Source organism: Helobdella robusta (genome assembly GCF_000326865.2).
Source record: "Helobdella robusta unplaced genomic scaffold HELROscaffold_25, whole genome shotgun sequence".
Taxonomy (NCBI): Eukaryota; Metazoa; Annelida; class Clitellata; order Rhynchobdellida; family Glossiphoniidae; genus Helobdella; species Helobdella robusta.
Window position 1 is genome coordinate 677,648 of NW_008704310.1, and position 18,943 is coordinate 696,590.

General features: G+C 34.3%; 3 protein-coding genes across 3 annotated transcripts; 2 read left to right on the forward strand and 1 right to left on the reverse strand.

Moving 5' to 3' along the window:
- Positions 1 to 6,120: 6,120 nt before the first annotated feature.
- HELRODRAFT_172935 (hypothetical protein) lies at positions 6,121 to 8,699 on the forward strand (the record flags this gene model as incomplete). Its single annotated transcript, XM_009019595.1, has 4 exons — positions 6,121 to 6,188; positions 6,375 to 6,586; positions 7,156 to 7,407; positions 8,671 to 8,699. 4 exons carry the CDS (start codon positions 6,121 to 6,123, stop codon positions 8,697 to 8,699), a joined length of 561 nt encoding a protein of 186 aa, XP_009017843.1.
- Positions 8,700 to 15,722: 7,023 nt separating this feature from the next.
- Positions 15,723 to 15,875, forward strand: HELRODRAFT_79549 (hypothetical protein; the record flags this gene model as incomplete). Its single annotated transcript, XM_009019596.1, has 1 exon — positions 15,723 to 15,875. A coding segment is annotated over one exon (153 nt), but the record flags the coding sequence as incomplete, so codon positions are not given.
- A 180-nt stretch (positions 15,876 to 16,055) lies between these two features.
- Positions 16,056 to 18,745, reverse strand: HELRODRAFT_172937 (hypothetical protein; the record flags this gene model as incomplete). Its single annotated transcript, XM_009019597.1, has 6 exons — positions 16,056 to 16,232; positions 17,271 to 17,272; positions 17,834 to 17,906; positions 18,100 to 18,326; positions 18,406 to 18,532; positions 18,608 to 18,745. 6 exons carry the CDS (start codon positions 18,743 to 18,745, stop codon positions 16,056 to 16,058), a joined length of 744 nt encoding a protein of 247 aa, XP_009017845.1.
- Between the last annotated feature and the right edge of the window lie 198 nt (positions 18,746 to 18,943).

Here is an 18,943-nt window from a genome sequence, read left to right on the forward strand (position 1 = left end):
TTTAGGGGTTAAGCTGAACGCGGATGGAGGATGTTTGAGCGCTGTTACGGCATGAGTTTATGTGGGATGGATGAAATTTAGGGAATTGGGTGAGGTATTGTGTGGAAAGAAATGGTCAGTGAAGATGAAAGGGAGGGTATATAAAGCATGTGTGAGAGCAGCGATGGTATATGGTGGTGAAACTTGGGTGTTGAGAAGAGAGGAGGAAGGTGTACTGCAGAGGGCTGCAAGAGCTATGGTGAGGATGATGTGTGGGGTTAAAGTGAAGGATAGGAGAAGTAGTACAGAGATTGGAAGAGCTGATGTCGATGATGGGACTGAATGAGGACATTGTGACATTGATAATGTCTCAAATATAAACTTCATTCCCAAAGCTACAAACTTGGGTGTCATTTTTGATTCTAAACTGGCAATGACTGAACATATCAAGTTTTTATCTGGTACTGCAACCCTACAACTGCGAAAATTAAAAATAATCCGCAAAAGCTTAACCAAAGATGTTATTCAAAGTTTAGTGCATTCGTTTATTCATTCTAGACTGGATTACTGCAACAGCCTATTTTATGGTTTGCCTGAAAAATCGTTATCTGTGCTTCAGTCAATTCAGAATCGGGCAGCTAAGATCGTGGTTGGTGCAAAAAAGTTTGACCATGTCACCCCGATATTCAGAGAACAGCACTGGTTAATGGTCAAAAAAAAAGAATTTTGTTCAAAATATCAACAATCATGTTCAAATGTATAAAGGGAATGGCGCCAGTTTATTTGAAAGAAATGCATGCACCGAAACAACTGTCTTTTAAAAATGTCTGCTTAAGGTCTGATGATAGCAACTTGTTATGTGTGCCCCAAACTAACTTGTAAATGGCTGAGAGAAGTTTTTCAGTATGTGGACCAGCCATTTGAAATAGTCTACCAAGTCATCTAAGACAGCCCGAACTGACAGAAAAATTGTTCAAGAAATTATTGAAATCATTTTTGTTTTCATTATAAGATTTTAAGATATGGTTTATCGTAGCAATTCAAATGTTTTTTTTTAGACAGTGCTTTTGAGAAACATTTTGTTTGTAATTAGCGCTATACAAATTTACGAATAATAATAATAATAAGGAAATCGAGATTGCGGCGGTATGGACATGTGTTGAGAAGGGATGAAAGATTTGGGTTTAGGCGAGCGTTGGAGTTCGAGGTTGAAGGAGTGATAGGAAGGGGTCGTCCGCGATTGGGATGGAGAGAGCAGGTGAAGAAGGACAGAGTGAAAGCGGGGTTGCGTGATACTGAGGCGAGTGACAGATGTGAATGGCGTCGAGGGGTATTTCGGTTTCATCATAGGTAGCCAAACGGCAACCCCCGATCTCGGGGAAAATGTCGTCTAAACGTGTGTTGTTGTGTTGTATGTATATATGTACATATATATATATATATATATATATATATATATATATATATATATATATATATATATATATATATATGTGTGTGTGTGTGTGTGTGTGTGTGTGTGTGTGTGTGTGGTGTGTGTGTGTGTGTGGGTGTGGATGTGTGTTAAGAAAAAACTTAAATCGCGTTCGTTGTAGCAGTTTTCACAAACGCTAGCAGATTTAGCATAAGTGTTAAACATGAATTCAGAAATAAAAACGCGGAAACGATCTTAAACCGTGGCGTTAAGTTTTAATTTATATATCTTGTAAGTCGGGTACTTAGAAAATAATATAAATCAAGACTTGTACATTAACGTGCAGATTTTCAAAATATTTCTATATTTTATCGGTAGCTAGTTCAAGAGAACAAGATATGGAGATATATGAGAACAAATAGTGGCACGAACAACTAGACGAGCAGCAGAGCTAAAAGCCTTACTTAAAAGATAGAATGTAAATTCAGGAAGACCATATTAGAGCGAGTTACAATACTCAATCCTAGATGAGACTAACGAAGTAACAGAAAGGAGAAGAGCAGTTTCCTCAAGAAAAGGCAAACGTTTTTTTATTCTACGTAGATGAAAGTAAGAACTTCTAGCAACGCTATTAATCTGAGAAGAAAGAGACATACTAGAATCAAAGATAAAGCCTAGACTACGATACTTAGGAAAAACATCAAGAGTTTTAAAATCAGGTAAGATAATAGAAGGAATATTAATAGTGTTTAGATTTATTAACATTAATTTGTACATAGGATTTAGTTTAAGATACATTGAGTCACATTGAGCGACAATAGAAGAGATAAATAGTAATTTTATATTTAATAATAAATAAATGAGACAAAATGTTTTAATGCTGCTTGTGCAACTGTAAGAATAGAAGCATTACAAACGATGCATCTTTTGACACGCCTATGTTACAAATACCATTATAATTGTTATACTTTAACAATACGATCCATAAGTATTCTTTATTTCGATTTTACACTATATTAAACTTTTTTTCGTTCCCAGCACCTGACGAGTAATAATGTTTTGACTGAGCTGCATAATCATTTGAAGTCAGTTTGTTAGTTATTTGATTTTAAAATCACGTGAGCTTCGACAGGTGCACCGCAACAAAATGCAAAGTGAATTCTAGGTAATATAACATTAATTTTTGTGCAAATAATAAAAAAAATGAAAAATGCTGACAATAATGTTTTTGGGAAACGTTAACAAAAAACAAATCGACAATAACTGTTCGTCCATAGTTAGTGCAAAAAAATTGCATTTTGTGTATTGTTCCAACACTAGGCATCCCATTCATTAGGTGCAGGTGGATAAATTAAACGGTTGAATGTAAAAATATTTTTAATTTAAAAAAACTTTTTTATTTATTTTATTTCCATTTTAATTGCTATTTATTTTTTACTATGATAGCCTACAAATTTGCTTGGAGCGTACCATTGAGCATTGCGTTGAATTTTGACGGTCCTATAGTTTCTGATTCGTTTTGAAATGCATTATTTGATAGTTTTATAGTTGAAAATTTGATTGAAGTGATTTTAACACACTTCAAAAGGCTAAGAACTTTTGAAATTGACGCATGATGCTGATAAGGAACAAGTATTCGCAGAGTTCACTAAAACTCTTTGATCAGTCGTTGCAAAACAAAGTGTCCCAAATTTGTTACCATTAGCTTCGATCGAAACGTTGAAACTTATTTAGAGCACGAATTCAATGTTTTATAGTGGATATAATGTTAAACAGTTCACTAAAATTAAAAGATCACTTTGTGTTATATACAAATGTACAAACAGACGTATATTTCATTGGGACAATAGTTATTAGACATGGAAAAAGAACAAATGAAGTTATTGAATACGTTGCTTATATCACTTTTGCTGTCAACAACTTCATCATGAACAGTTAAGCAATCTGGACATTTATGACTGATGTTTTTGTTTGTGAAGTTATTGACGACTTTCTAAGTTCGTTTACTATCATCTTTATTTTTCTTCAATTGATCAGAAATATAGCGTTTTCTACCTACCGTTTCAAAGAAATAAAGATATTTTTGTATTTAGGGTAGAGTAATTTGTTATTAATGGTAGGATTTTTTTAAATGAAGAAAACAATTTATTTTTATGATTAGAGACCCTTAGTGAACTTAGGTAACTTTTTTGTTTTTCTTTAATAATATAAATGAACATGTAGATGAAATAACTTAGTTGAATAAATTGATCAATGAAGAAAAAGTCTAGTTTGAATCATTTATAGAGAGAATGCAGTTCAATCAAAAACAGCCAATGAATTGTCAAAATGCTGGATATTAGTTTCAAAAAAATTATAAATTTTAGGCTTTTCAAGTTTAGCAAAAGTGATAGGAAGATGTTGATTAAAAATGAAGATTGAAAGATGATCTGAAAAGTACATATAGAGGATGCCAGAAAAATATGCTTGAAAATTATTAAAGAAAAAATATTGTCGAGAAATGTTAACGAGTAAATGCTATACGTGTTGGTTTGCTAATCAATGGAAAAAATTCAGTAAACTTTCAAATTTAGAAAAATCAATAATTAAGTCACCAGCCACATATATATATTTTTGATGTGACTTCAGTTGGGCTTCGTCAATTGCGGAAATAATAGATTCAATGAAATGATCAGGATTAATAGACACAAAGAACGCGCAAAAACTTAACGGCTCTCTCAAGTCTGTCTATGTACCGGCTCAGCACTCTGTTCATCCAGTTAAGTCAAAACTCGGTCTAGCAGTGATCAGGGATCTTGAAGGAATTGTGTCACGCTGGGCCGAGCACTTAAGTAATTTGTTGAACTGCCTCAACCTGGTGGAACCGACATTTATAGAAGCCCTTCCAAAACTCCCGGCTGTTGTTGAGCTTGATTGATAGCTCTTCTGCTCTAAACAAGTTTTGTCAGCCACCAAAAAAATGAAAAAGCACAAAAGTCGTGGCCAGACGGCATTCCTGCAGAAATATACTAATATAGTGGTCTCCGTCTATGTCAGCGGCTGCATAATATAATTCTTCGAATGTGGACCACCGGCATAGTACCACAGCAATAGAGAGATGCAAACATTGTGATCATCTATTAAAAAAAAGGTCAATAGGTCAATAGACAATTTCCACAATTTAAAAAACATATTATTGATATTGTTATTCTAAAATCAAAGCGGTTGTAGCACCACCGATATGATTTTTGCTGTACGCCTCTTGATGCAAAAGTGCGTGAACAGAAGCAGGATCCTATCCAGGTCTTCAATAAAGTACTCTCCCTTGCTAAAAATCAAAACAAACCAGCTACACCTTTTGTGGTTGATGGAAATTTTTTCAATGATTTGCAGGAATTCATGTCTTTTGGTAGTGTGCTTAGTACTGATTGCTGCCTGGATCGCGAAAATGAGCATCGCATTAAGGTGGCGTCGGCAGAAGTGGGAATTTTGACAGATTGAAATTTTTGTCAAAAATCCCACTTCTGACACTAATGTTGTAACCTTTGACGTTTGTAACTACCAACACCAATGTTATAACACCAATGTTATAATTCAAAGATTTCTATTTTTCCAGCACTAGTGTTGTAGCCTCTAACGATCGTCAAGTGTTTGTTATTCTGTAGGTTCAAGATTTCAGATAGATGAACACAACTGCTTCAAGCGTGAACTTTGTTGAACGTTTACTTGAATGCAAACATTAATAGAAACAATAAACTATATAAATAACTATATAAATCACATTTTCGACTTTGCTTCAAACCTCTCTGGAAATTTGACTTCTCTGCTCGAAACCTGACTAAAAACCTATTTCTTCGCAGGATTTTATATAGGATCCAATGTGGATTTTTACGATCTACAGATTAAAAAAATCTTCTTACGATCTTTTATCCAAAAATTACAAATATAGCAAAAATAACAATAATTAAGATAAAAAACATTATAGCGCAATTCGATCATTCCGGCGATTTATAACAGTATTGTTACCTTTAACTTCTGACTTTCAAATTCGGATTATTAAACATTTTGGATGATGTTCAAATTTTTGATTAAATATCATTTAATTTTATAATAGTGGAAATTTCAAAAACGTGATGCTATATTATCAGAAAATTATTCCACTCCGGCCTATTCAAGTAAAAACAACAAAACAAAAGAATAAATTCCCATCACAAATCTCTATTTTTGTAAACGCTTGCCTTGATGAAGTGCAAATTTATGTAATCAAATCAAGTTAATCCACTTTTATAACTAATTCTCACCAATGTGAATTGTGGTTTCATGTTTCAATCTTTTGATATCTCAATCTCAAGGCCATTGTATAGTATACAAATTTATTGGTCATTTTTGGTGACATCGCGTGTTAAATGTCCGATTTGGAGCTGCCATAGTTTCTTTAACTTTTATTTAAATTCAGAACTGCAAAGTAATCTGGAGTCAGTTTTCTTTCTGTCTATTACATTATTTGTGTTTTGGGTTAGTGGATTCAATGAATAAGTTTAATTTTTCGTCATTGATCTAGACTTCAATTTTAGTTTTTTTAGTAGAAAGTTTTGATTTTTTCCTATAGAATATAAATAATTTTGATTTCATCGCTTTTGTGGTTAAAAAAGCGTTCTTCATTATCCGTGGCACATTACTTATATCATACGTACTGTGTCCCTGGAACCGACGTTGTACACACGCTTTAGTTTAATGAGTGCAGAGCCATGACTAATTCTGTATGTGTTGTATGGATGCAATTTACATTGGGTGAAGAAGACCAGGGTGAAGAAACGTAAGTAAGGGGTGCTTCAGTACAAAACCACTGTCTTCAATGGCAACATTTGGTAAAAATTGTGAAATGTTTTTCAAGCTCTTCCTTTGGCAAAAAATGTCTGATATGCCACTGCCAGTGTTTAAAGTTGCGCGCAAAATGTTGTGCGCTGTTTTATAATTATACAAAACTAACAACAGCTGAAAGAATAGATTATTTCATAGTCGGCTTGAGAAACGACAATTTGAATATGATTAGAGGTACATATTACTTTTGTGGGCAATGTCCAGCAAAGGCTCAAATTTCAACAAAGCACAAGTTGAAGTGCAATGCCTTCCTCCCTAAACAACGATACTTGATTGTCCAGCAAGCTGTCAATAGTGGTCAACTGGAAATCTACCTAGCTTATCCAAAGTCTGGTGCGTTTTTGAATATTTTTTAATGTTTTACTTTTAATATCAATCTTTGTTTTGTTGTGTTTATATAAATATTTGGTACAAGTTAGAAACAATATGATACATTTTCTTATAATTCTGTTTATTTATTTATAAATTTAGAGCAAAATTTTTGAGTAAACGCTAACTGGCGTAAGTGATAATGTTCGATTATTTAACTTTTTCAAAATATCTCAGTCATTTTTACATTTGTTCTGTACAAACTCCTTTACCTAATATTTCATTTTCGTTATGCTAGCGTGATACTTTGACTATAAAATTTTCCAAATCCAATTTATAAATTACATACTGCAATTGTTCATAATTATCAAATCCAGTGCAATAATGGATGTTCATATGCTAGACTGCTTCCCAATTAATTTAAGCTCATAAAAGGAAAAAAATCGAAAATTGTAAAAAAATATTTGCAAATCCAAACTAAACTATTATTATCCGATGACTAACAACATCAATTACACCAGCTGCAAATAATACTTTCAGTGCTGTAACTCAAGTTGTTACAATCGCTAAAAAATAATTTAAAAAAAATTAAGATTTGACATTGACATCCTGGATGAAGCAGTACATGGATGAGCCGACGAAGACATACAGCGTCATGTTGCTCGGTAACGTGTTGCACGAGACGAGGAGACGCAGTTTATTGGACTGTGTGGTTCTGTGCAGCGTTGAAGCGTCGAGGCAATGTGACTCGTTGAACTACTGCAAGTCGTCGGGCCTCTGCCAGTTGAACTCCCACAAGTATGGCTACCAAAGAACCTCCATTCAAATTGTCAACGATGATACATGTCAGTGGATACTTCCAATGTTTTTTTTACAAGTTAACTACATCAAACATGCCATTGCAATCAATGATGTTTTCAATTAAATTAAAATAATATTTGAATTATTTGTTTAAATTGGAAAAACGTAGGTAAACAACTAATTACAGTTTTTTTCCACAATTAACCTGCATTCTACTAATTTTTTAAAACTACAATTCTACAATTCATTATATATATATATATATATATATATATATAATGAATTGTCATTATATATATATATATATATATATATATATATATATAATGAATTGTAAAATTGTAGTTTTATATATATTATTAACATATGCCAGCTTAACGTTTCAAATTATTTACTATCTTTCCTTCATAAAAAATTCATGAAGGTATCTGCTGGCCCCTAACAACAATGAGAGCCCAGACTGACGTATGGCTTGTGTTGATGTATGTGTTCAGAAATGAAATATAATAATTTATTAATTTTATGAACTCTTTTTTTATGTGTTATTATTATACTTTAGGTCAAGTAATAATTAGGAGCATTATTTTTTTGTATTTTCTTAATTTTCGTTTAATATATCAATTAATTTGAGTTTCTTTATAGAGTAAATACGTTGTAACTTTGAATGTAAAAATTATTTAATGATTTTCATTACAACTCAATGTAAAATTTCAGTAATTTTAATTACACTTCTTTATTCCAAGACACTTAATAAAACAAATGAATACTTAATATGTCTTTAGTCATTAATGAATTCATTTATTTTTTGAAATCATTATTTCAGTTTTCCAAAAGTAACACTTTTTATTCTGTTTATTTATTTACATACTTTTCTAATATTATCTTGCATGTCGTAACAAATTCTACGTCTGTCAGATTTTGATTTTAAAAAAATATTTTCATTTTCTCAAGCCATATCACACCTTGAAACAAAAAATTTCAATGTAGATATTTGGGATGTTGAGTATGTATTGTGTGCTACTATTTTTAACATTTATGAACATATTTTTAAAGTTACTTTCTTTTTCCTCCTCTTTTCAAATTTTTTAAACTCAAACAAGTTTATATTTGTTAAATTAAAAAATTAATTTATTTCAATTTTTAACCCTTCTATTTTAATAAACGAACTAAAGAAAAAAACATGTTTTGTCACTTATAATAGGAATTTCAAAGTAGAGCCAATCACTATATACTTCATTTTGAATTTATTAATAATTTCACACTAGCAGAAATTTGATAATTTATATTTTTACATCACTCACTTACAGCGAGATGGAAGGGGGAAAGTCTGGAGTAAGTTCTGGTAAGGTTTTGGTAATGAGCTGAAGTTTCAATTAGCCTTCCAAAAAAGGACTTTCAAAATTTACTCAGAACTACTTATTAAATAAATAATAGCCGGCAACATGTCAGTTTCGTAGAACCGGGCCAACTAAACCAAATTATTCAATAATAAAGACATGGCGAGTGACATAACTGGTCCTTTGAAGTACATTAATGTTGGAACTCATCATGTTTTCCTGTCTCACATTGAGAATGAATGAAAATGTAACTTGACAACATTTAACCACCCACGTCATTTCTACTTTGCGTCGATGGTAAATACTTTGATGTGATTATAACAGAGAATGAATATTTTAAATGATTTTAAATTACGTTTTTTGTAAATTTTCGACACACATAAATGTAATCGTAAAATTTAAACATAAAAGCTGCATAAGTGTAGTTAGTAGATGTAAGGTTTCCACATAAAATTTTACTTGGAATTGACCTAATGTATCTCTTCCATTAAGTATCGCTCTAATTGAAAAATGAGAAGCAATGATGTCGCGCATGCATGCCTATCATTGATGCTGAAAAAACTCCAGTTGGGTGATCGTTTATGTTTTAAAAATACAGTTTTATTACGAACTGCTTTCAGGTCAAGTTCATATCAAACACTTCATTTCACATCCTTTATGTAATTCAAAGTGTTTAGTGTAGGTAAATAATAAAATATATTCTCATTAATGTTATTTATCTTCTAAAAATTTTTCAACAGCAAGTGCTTTTAAAACATTATTTAAACATACTTTTGAGGTTACCTATTATTATAAACATAAAAGTTTTTAATAATGGCATTTTATTTATTCAACAAAAAATTCTCTAATCTTTCAAATTTACGATTGTTAAATTTTTCAAAAATTCTTGACTAAACAGATGAATTTAAAAAAAACAATTAAATGAAAAGTTTTTTAATAGCCGGAAAGTCAATGAGGCAGGTTTGAATATTGGCTATTAAAATTACGCTTTTTTGCGTTACATACTAGCGATATCGTACAATTGTTATCACGTAAATGTTAACGAATTCATGTTAAGTGAGCAAGTTATAACCAAAAGTTTCGAAATTTGTATGAATATGAAGAACATCAACACTAATCATAGCCGTGACTGCAAAAAACAAGCAAAAAATATTACTCTTCAAAAGATTGTCAATAACAAAATACCAAACTATGAATGTGTCTTTAAAAAATCAAATTAATCTGAATTGTTAATTAAAATATTTTTATTCAAACTAATTAAGTTATATGTCATTTCAACCAAACTTATCGAAGATATATAATAAATCTGAGTATCTGATGTAAAAGTGAGTTCCTGGATTAATTTCTCATTTTTTAACAGTTTGGATTTTTTTGAAGTTAGTGCAGTGAGTAATATTTTCAGTCTCATTGTTTTTTGTATATTTTTTGGAAAAAATAGGGCTTGGCTATTTCAAGCGATTAAATTAATTTATAAAATGTAAGCAGAAAAATTAAAGAAGAAAAAACAACAAAAACAACAAAAAAATATGTAGTTGCAAACAGCGCGTTGTTCGCTGTGTAGCAGTTTTGGGTCAAATAATTATGATTTAAGAAAAACATAGATGCGGAGTGTTTGCGTCATTTCCTTGTTGGTATCACTTCATTGTCTCTCACTGTTATTATTTAGTATTAAGGCGTCAAGTTGGTAATGATGTAATCATTCTTTGTTGTATGTTTATTCAGGTAAGATCGTGTGCATTTGTCGCTAGGACGCTGCTTCCGATGAAGTATGATGGTCAGTAAATCAGGATATTAAATGTAAGGGCAGGGGCGTCACTAGGGGGGTGCGGGGGGTGCGGACCGTACCGGGTGACACCCTCACAAGGGGTGACACCAAAATATTACTGTATATGTTTTTATGTCCCTCCATGAAATTATTCTTAGCATTGATTCAGCCTAACCCGCCCAGCGCCCAGAAATGTATTATGAATAAAATTTCTTTCGTTCAAATCATCCATTTTTGTATTCCACGTTTATACCATTTGACGTCCGAATTATTAAGCGCCGCGCACATTTAACTTGTTCGTGTCTAACATAACGTACAACAGTGTTTGTTTTGCCCACCTACTACGCGCGTGTGTTAGTCAAGTTTAAGAGAATAACACTGGTCAACACCCAAAAAATTTCCTAAGGTCTTTCGGCTGATTTATGGAAATTTTGATGTCCTGAATCCAAATATCACATTGGTTTTTCTAGATCAGGTCAACTTTCTAAGCTATGGCCATATCTTCATTTTCACTTTTTTGTGTACAGTCCCAGGTATTTTAGCTGTATGTGATGCTTTGTTCTTAATCACTTCATCACTATGAGGAATTTGCAATTTTTAATTAATTGGTATTTTTATGTTTCCCCTATGCACACACACACACACACGTTCAATGCATTAAATCACGTAACTACAGTCACGTGATCAGACAATCGCAGACATGCCCGGACGAGGCTGTGTATAACTATGGATAGTTACGTCAGCATTTTCCAAATCTGAGCCATATAGCAGATTGCATTAGTATAGGTATCAGTTGCAAACGAATCGCAAGCGAACGACATGGCTTCCAAGAGAAGATCTTGTAAAAATAAACCCGACGTATTTTGCTATATCTTCGGTGAATACACACTTGTTCATAACAGGAATCAAGTCACATGTTTCATAAAGCGTGCTTACCATGCTTATTTTGGTATTAAACTTGGTGACCAGGATAAAGATTGGGCGCCACACATGGTATGCAAGGCTTGCACCGTGTATCTGCGTCAGTGGACCAAGGGCAAGAAGACGTGTCTGAAGTTTGGAATTCCCATGGTTTGGCGGGAGCAGAGAAACCATGACACTGACTGCTACTTCTGTAGCATCGATCTGACTGGGATAAACGGAAAGAACCGAAGCAGCCTCGAGTATCCTGATTTGCAATCCGCACGTCGTCCTGTAGCTCATTGTATGATATTCCAGTACCTGCGTTTCACAAACTTCAAGACATCAGTGATGACGAATCCATCACCCTGTACCGCAACAGGCATCAAGAGTACCTCCAATTTTTCTCGGAGGAGCAGGACTTGGTGTACTGCACAGATATTGCACAGCTTCTGCACCACCTGGGAGTACCGCAGTACAAGCCCGAAGACTGGAGACTGTTCATTGACAGCAGCAAGCGGTCACTGAAACGTGTTCTACTGCACAACGACAACCAGTTTGCCTCTGTGCCCCTTGCTCACTCTACTAAACTGAAGGAGAAGTATGAAGCGGTGAAGTATGTGCTGGAGATGATTCGTTATGATCAGCATAAGTGGGTTATTTGTGTCGACCTGAAGATGGTGAATTTTTTGTTGGGGCAACAATCCGGGTTCACCGAATACCCATGTTTTCTGTGCATGTGGGACAGTAGGGACACTGCTCACCATTACACGAAGAAGGACTGGCCTGTGCGAGAGGAACTAGTGCCTTGCAGAGCAAGTAACGTTATCAACAGCCCAATGGTGGACAGAGACAGGATACTCTTCCCACCACTGCACATCAAGCTTGGCTTGATCAAGCAGTTTACAAAAGCTCTAGACAAGGAAGGTGGCTGCTTCAATTACATGTGCCAGACATTTCCGGGAGTAACCATAGTGAAGTTAAAAGCTGGTATCTTTGACGGTCCTCAAATCCGTCGGCTCTTCAGAGATCCAGAGTTTGAAAAGTCAATGAACAAAGTGGAACAGGAAGCATGGAATGCTTTTGTTCTCGTTGTGAAAAACTTCCTTGGCAACAACAAGGCCAGAAACTATGCTGAACTTGTCAACAATATGGTGACTGCTTTCAAAAAACTCGGATGCAACATGAGCATCAAACTGCATTATCTATTTTCACATATGGATCGTTTTCCTGAGAATCTTGGATCAATGAGCGACGAGCAGGGAGAGAGATTCCACCAGGAGATGAAGGAGATGGAGACCAGGTATCAGGGACGTTAGAATGCCGTCATGATGGCTGATTACTGCTGGACTCTAAAGAGAGACATCCCTGATGCTGAGCATTCCAGGGTATCCAATAAACGGAAGTTCCAGCCCTAAATTCTTAACAATGACGAACATTAATGACCCTTACTTAAGGTACTGTGTTTCAGAACGCTTTTTTCTCTTTGAAACCAATTCCGAATGAGAAATGTTCATAGAAATAAACCGATTATGGCACAAAAATTTTACTGATTTATTCACAAATAAAATAAAATAAACATTTAACTTAGCAGAAAAACTGGACCTGACCTAGAGAAACGGATGTCATTTTCGGACTCAGCGGTGCCAAATTATCACAAATCAGTTGTAAAAAATTAGGAAATTTCCTCAAAAATTTTTTTTGTTGCTCAGTGTAATCTATAATTTACTTAAAGTAAAAAATTATTTAATTTTTAATCAATTTAATATCAGACAACAATTCAAAGTAATTTCACAAAAGTTGATCCGTAAGTACAAATATAATTTGTTTTATTAGCATTTAAATAATTTTAAAATTTTTACATTTAATTTAACCAACCAAATTTCAAATAATTTCATTTTATTTATTTATATTTATATATTTATTGTTGAAGGATATTATATCATGCCACGTGGAGGTGGAGTTCATACAACAAAAAGGCTAAGCGGATGTCAACAAAGAAAAGCCAAAATAAAGAAAGATGAAATACTATCTACATTGCGCGGATCTATGATGCAATATGTAAAGGGATCAGATGAGGCCCAGAGTTCTTCCAAAGACACAGTTCCTCAACCACAAAATGATGAGACTAATTTATCTGATGCTGGTATGCAGTCAGCAGAGGAAAACATTAATATAGAAGAAAATAGAGCAGAACAAGATAAAGAAATAGATGAATTTGTAGCAGAAGAGTGGACTGATAATAGTGACTCTAAACATGATACTGAAAATGAACTTACGGGGAAAAATTGGAATGTTTTGGATGATGCTTCTTATTGGAATATACCAATTCCAGATCAATTGCGCGTTCAAATCATCAAAAGAGGAAGTGCATATCTCCAGAACAAAGATGGGCCTTTCAGGATGTTGACGAGGCAAGATCTAAAAGCTAAAGGTGATGTTCGCCAGCTATCTAAAGAGTGGTTTTATATGGTGATGCCAAATGGTGAGAAGGTGTTGCGAACATGGATGGTTTATTCTCCCGTCAGTGAAAAATTATATTGTTTTTGCTGCGGACTCTTTGCCGTTAATGCTACAGACACAACATCCAAATTTGTGACTGGATTTCAGACATGGTGGAAAATGAGCCCGAAAGTGCCTAATCATGAGACATCCGATGCTCACTTGCATTGCTTTGAAAAATGGAAAACCTTGGAGGTGAGACTTAGAATGCACAAAACAATTGATGCAGAAAATATTGCTTTGATAGACATAGAGAAGAAAAAGTGGAGAGACATCTTGCATAGGCTGCTCGATATTACATTGTTTCTCGCCAAGCAAAATCTGGCTTTTCGGGGCCACAATGAAGAAGAATCTTCATTAAATAAAGGAAACTTTCTTGAAATGGTTGAGATGCTTTCTAAATATGACTCAGTGCTAAAAGAGCACCTATTAAGATTAAAGCAAAGCACACATAAAACTAAAGCATCAGCATCTTATCTTGCACCAAATACTCAGAATGAGTTTATTCATGTCCTAGCAAATCATGTGAAGGAGAAGCTTATCATGGATATAAAATCTGCCCGGTATTTTGGTATCATGTTTGATAGCACACCCGACGCATCACACAATGACCAAATGTCTGAAATTATCAGATATGTGAAAATTCATAATAGAAAAGTTGAAGTAAGAGAAGTGTTTCTGGGATTTTTTTCTTTAAAAGGGAAAAAAGCTGCTGATCTCAGTTCTGATATTCTCGAAAATTTGGAAAGTGATGGACTCAACTTTATGATGTGCCGCGCTCAAGGTTACGACAATGCTGCGACTATGGCTGGAATCCATGGGGGTGTACAAGCCATTTTGAAAAGAAAGAACAGGAAAGCTATTCTTAATGGTTGTGTGGATCATTCTCTTAACTTGTGTGGCCAACACTCTTTTGCTGAAAATGCTTTGTGCGTGACTTTTTTTGGAACTCTTGGGACAATGTTTTCATTCTTTGCTGCTTCCACTCACCGATGGGATGTTTTAATGAACCACACTGGAGTTTCATTAAAAAGATTATCAACAACACGCTGGAGTTCTCATCACGCAGCAGTAAAGGCAGTGAAAGAAAAATTTGATGAATGTGTGACGGCAATAGAAGCTCTTTGTGATCCAGGGGAAAATCTAGACACTAGAGGTACAGCCCGAGGTCTTTTACCTGCTATCTGCAATTTCACTTTTCTGTGCTATCTCTTCTTTTGGTGTGATGTACTTGAAGAAGTAAATCTAACGCAACTGTACCTTCAGACTAAGGGCTTAAGTCTTGACAAGGTGGTGACAAAGCTAGAGACACTAAGACTTTTTATGTATGAGAAGCGCAATCATCTTGTGGAGCAGGCAATTGAACAGGCATAAAATCAGACCAATATGGAATTTCAGTAGAGAGCAGACCCAGGTTCAAGAAGAGGATGGCAGGCGAGCGCGAGAAGACGAGAGATGCTGGACTTACTCTGCAGGAAGAAAACAAGAGAGCGATGTATGAGTGTATTGATCGTTTCCATTCTGAACTCCAGATCAGATCAAGAGCCATCAAGGAAGTAGCAGCCAGGTTTGAGGTTGTTCAAGCCAAGAGTTTGATATCTGCTACTAAAGAAGAGTTATTGGTAAACATTCCAAAATTGACCACATTCTATGATGAGTTTTAATAGAAATAAAGCTTTTATTAGAAATACCAAGACTGAGAAGATATCTGAAGGCAGCAGAGATTGATCTTGAAGAAGCCAAAGACTGGTCAGTACTTGACATTTTGAAATTCATAGTTGAATGGGACTTCCTAGAATCTCTCCCATATCTCTCAGTGAGCCTACAATTATTTCTTACAATCTGTATGTCTTAGATTATAAAGAACTATTTGCGATCTACTATGGGACAGTCTAGGCTTTCTGATCTTGCAATATTATCAATTGAAAGAGATTTGGCAAAAGAAGTTGATTTTGATGAAGTAATTAACAAGTTTGCATCTTTAAAGGCGAGGAAAGGGAAGTTCTGATTTAGTTGAGATTTAATGTGACATAAAATTCAATGTAAAAATAACAATTAAAAAAGTGACATATTTTCTATTTAGTTTTATTTCTTAAAATCTTTGATAGATCACAATTTTTTTTAAAGAATAAAAAAATCGACCTTGAATTATTTTTTCTTCTATTGTCGTTGTAAATTTATTTATAAATTATGCTAAGAATGCTGTATGTCTATGGGGTGTCATGAGAGGGGTGACACCATGAGTTACCGCACCGGGTGACACCAACCCTAGTGACGCCACTGTGTAAGGGAGCGTGTATGGCCGACCTTTCATGGGCCACAGAGAGCAGAAAATATTAGGAACGATCCTTGCAGGACGAATCAACTAACGTCAGAAGTAAAATTGACAAGTGATGTGCACGAAGAAGGAAGGTATGAATTAGCTAAACTGTTAAGAAGACTTTTTTGATCTATTCATTGGTACAGGTACAGAAATTGGAGTCGCGAGAGGTTTCCATCATAAGAATAACACAAAGCAGGTTTGGCCGATAAAACAACAACTTAGACAACATTTCCCGGCGAAAAAAATGGATTATAGCGATAGTGTATTGATTACCAAATGTTAATATGCAAACAATGAAGGACGTCTACTCATTTTAAAAAATAGACATGTGTTTGGACGCGATGTCGGGTGCCCGGTGGTTCTCTACACTGGACCTTAAATCATCCAGAAATGCATCCAGATGATAGGGATAAAACTGCTTTTGTTTGTAGCTAAGGCATTTTTGGGTTCAAACAAATGCCTTTCAGTTTATGTAACGCTGGTGCTGCTACTTTTCAGCGTTTGATGGATATGGTGCTCTCAGACCTGTGTCCGAATACTTGTTTACATCGATGATATTATTGTATATTCTAATAAAATGCAAGATTATCTGTTTAGGTTAAAGCAAACTGGAATGATAGACTGGCGGCGACGATTGTTAGTTTAGAAAGAAGGAACAGTTTTCGCCATGCAACAAAGGTTAACATTTTGGATGAGCAAAATGTGTCTCCCTTGGTTTCGCTTAAAATGAATGCAGCATTCGATTGTGTTAATCATAATATTTTAATTGGATTGCTTCAACACTCATTTGGATTTGCTGACATTGTGCTCCTATAATTAGTGTTTTATCTGCTTTACCGCATTTAACAATTTGTGTTTAATAGTTTTTTTTGGCTGACAATGAAAAGTTGTCATGTGTTGTCCCACAGAGCACTGTGTTGAGTTCATTGTTGTTTTTGGTTAGTTTTCTACCAGAGATCAGTCCGCTAATAGTTTAAAATTAAATCATAACAAGACATAGATTTTACCCATTGGTAACGTGACATTAGATTGCTAAAATGGACATTAATTTGCATTTATTTTCAAGATACATGCATTGACCTCTGTTTGAGTGCACGTAACATCAGCATTGTTTTTGATACTGACATGTCAGTGGAACAACATATCTTGCGATTGTTCCAACCAGTATAGGTTGTTTATGTCGGTGAAGCATTCACCCAATTCATCTACAATTCAGTGTTTAATCCACACTTTCCTGCATCAAAAATTGGACTACGGCAATAGTCTCTTTCATGGACTGTCACAAAAATCAATTTGCATACTATAGCATCATCACTTGAACAATTTAAAAAATCAGAGAATACTTGATGTTCTTTAACCTTACAGCTGAAAGAAGGTGAGCCATGCCATATAATGGTTTTTTTTAATGTTTTCAATTCACTGGCAGTAATTTTATTGTTTGCTACATCAAACATATTAGTTTTTTCGTCACATAGAACCTTGTTTAAAACTCGCCATAACTGTTTAGAGTTGTTAGTGTTAACTAAATTGTTCCAGTACGATTCTATTTTCTTTGCAAAATGTTCTTGTTTCATATTCATTAGGCCAATCTAGTTCTGCCTATTAACCATACATATATTTTTTCCCATATTTTGCGTTCATACCTTCGACAATCACGTTTAATTCCTCTACAGTCACAATTGAACCATGGTGCAGTTTGAACCATTCTTGTTTCAACTATATGAAGAGACGCAATAATATTAGCAATTCTTATCATATCATTGTTGAAGAGTTTTGCTGCTCTATCTACATCCTTGTCATTTCAAGTACCACTTATCGGAGATCCATTAATCAAGGTAATCAAATAATTTTCATCAACACGCTTCCATGTCCGTACAGCCTTTTTAAGCCTCAACGCAGGGGAACAAACTGTTGGCAAACAAATTGAAACGGAACTGTGATCAGAAATGACACCACTAGGATATACCCTAACACGAGTAACAGGCATATTGATTACTGGTACCACCAAGTCCAACGTTCCACCATGCATATGTGAAGTTTCTTTTATTACATTTTGCATTGAAAACATGTCTAACACATTCGATAATAGCCTGGCATTAACATCATTGTTTCTTTCGACATGCTTGTTCAAATCACCTAATAATATTACATGATCTCACTCAATAACATTATGTTCTCCAAGATACTGGTCAATTCTGCAAATTTAGTAACCAACTGCGATCATGGTCGATAAATGGCAAATAGTACAACATTAACTGTTTTATGTGAACGTCATTTCCACAGAACGCCAAAACATAAGGCAACTGAATAAATTTTCCTTTTTTTCTCAAACAAATAACTCTCTAGTCAAAAAAAAGAGACAAAAAACGATTAAATTAATTATAGTTTTTGTCCATGAATGGCTGTCTATGGCGAACGTGACAATTGCTTTCTTTCGAATGCAAAAATGCTTTTATGAACATGTTTCTGTTGCAAAAAAATCCATTGTCAGCAAAAGCTGTATATATAATTTCATTATATTTCCGGATACTCGGTGAAAATATGCCGTTAATCATGGCTTGAATGGTGAAAAATTGTTTTGTCAGATAATTGATAATTAATTTTTATAGTGGGAATATTTTATGAACAATTAATGACAATGAAGAGATGTATCGATAATAGAGCATTTAGAACAACCAACGCACTTAAATTATGAAGATAAGAAAGGTGATGATTTTCTGGTAATTATAATATGTCGTGTTAAGCAAATGAAT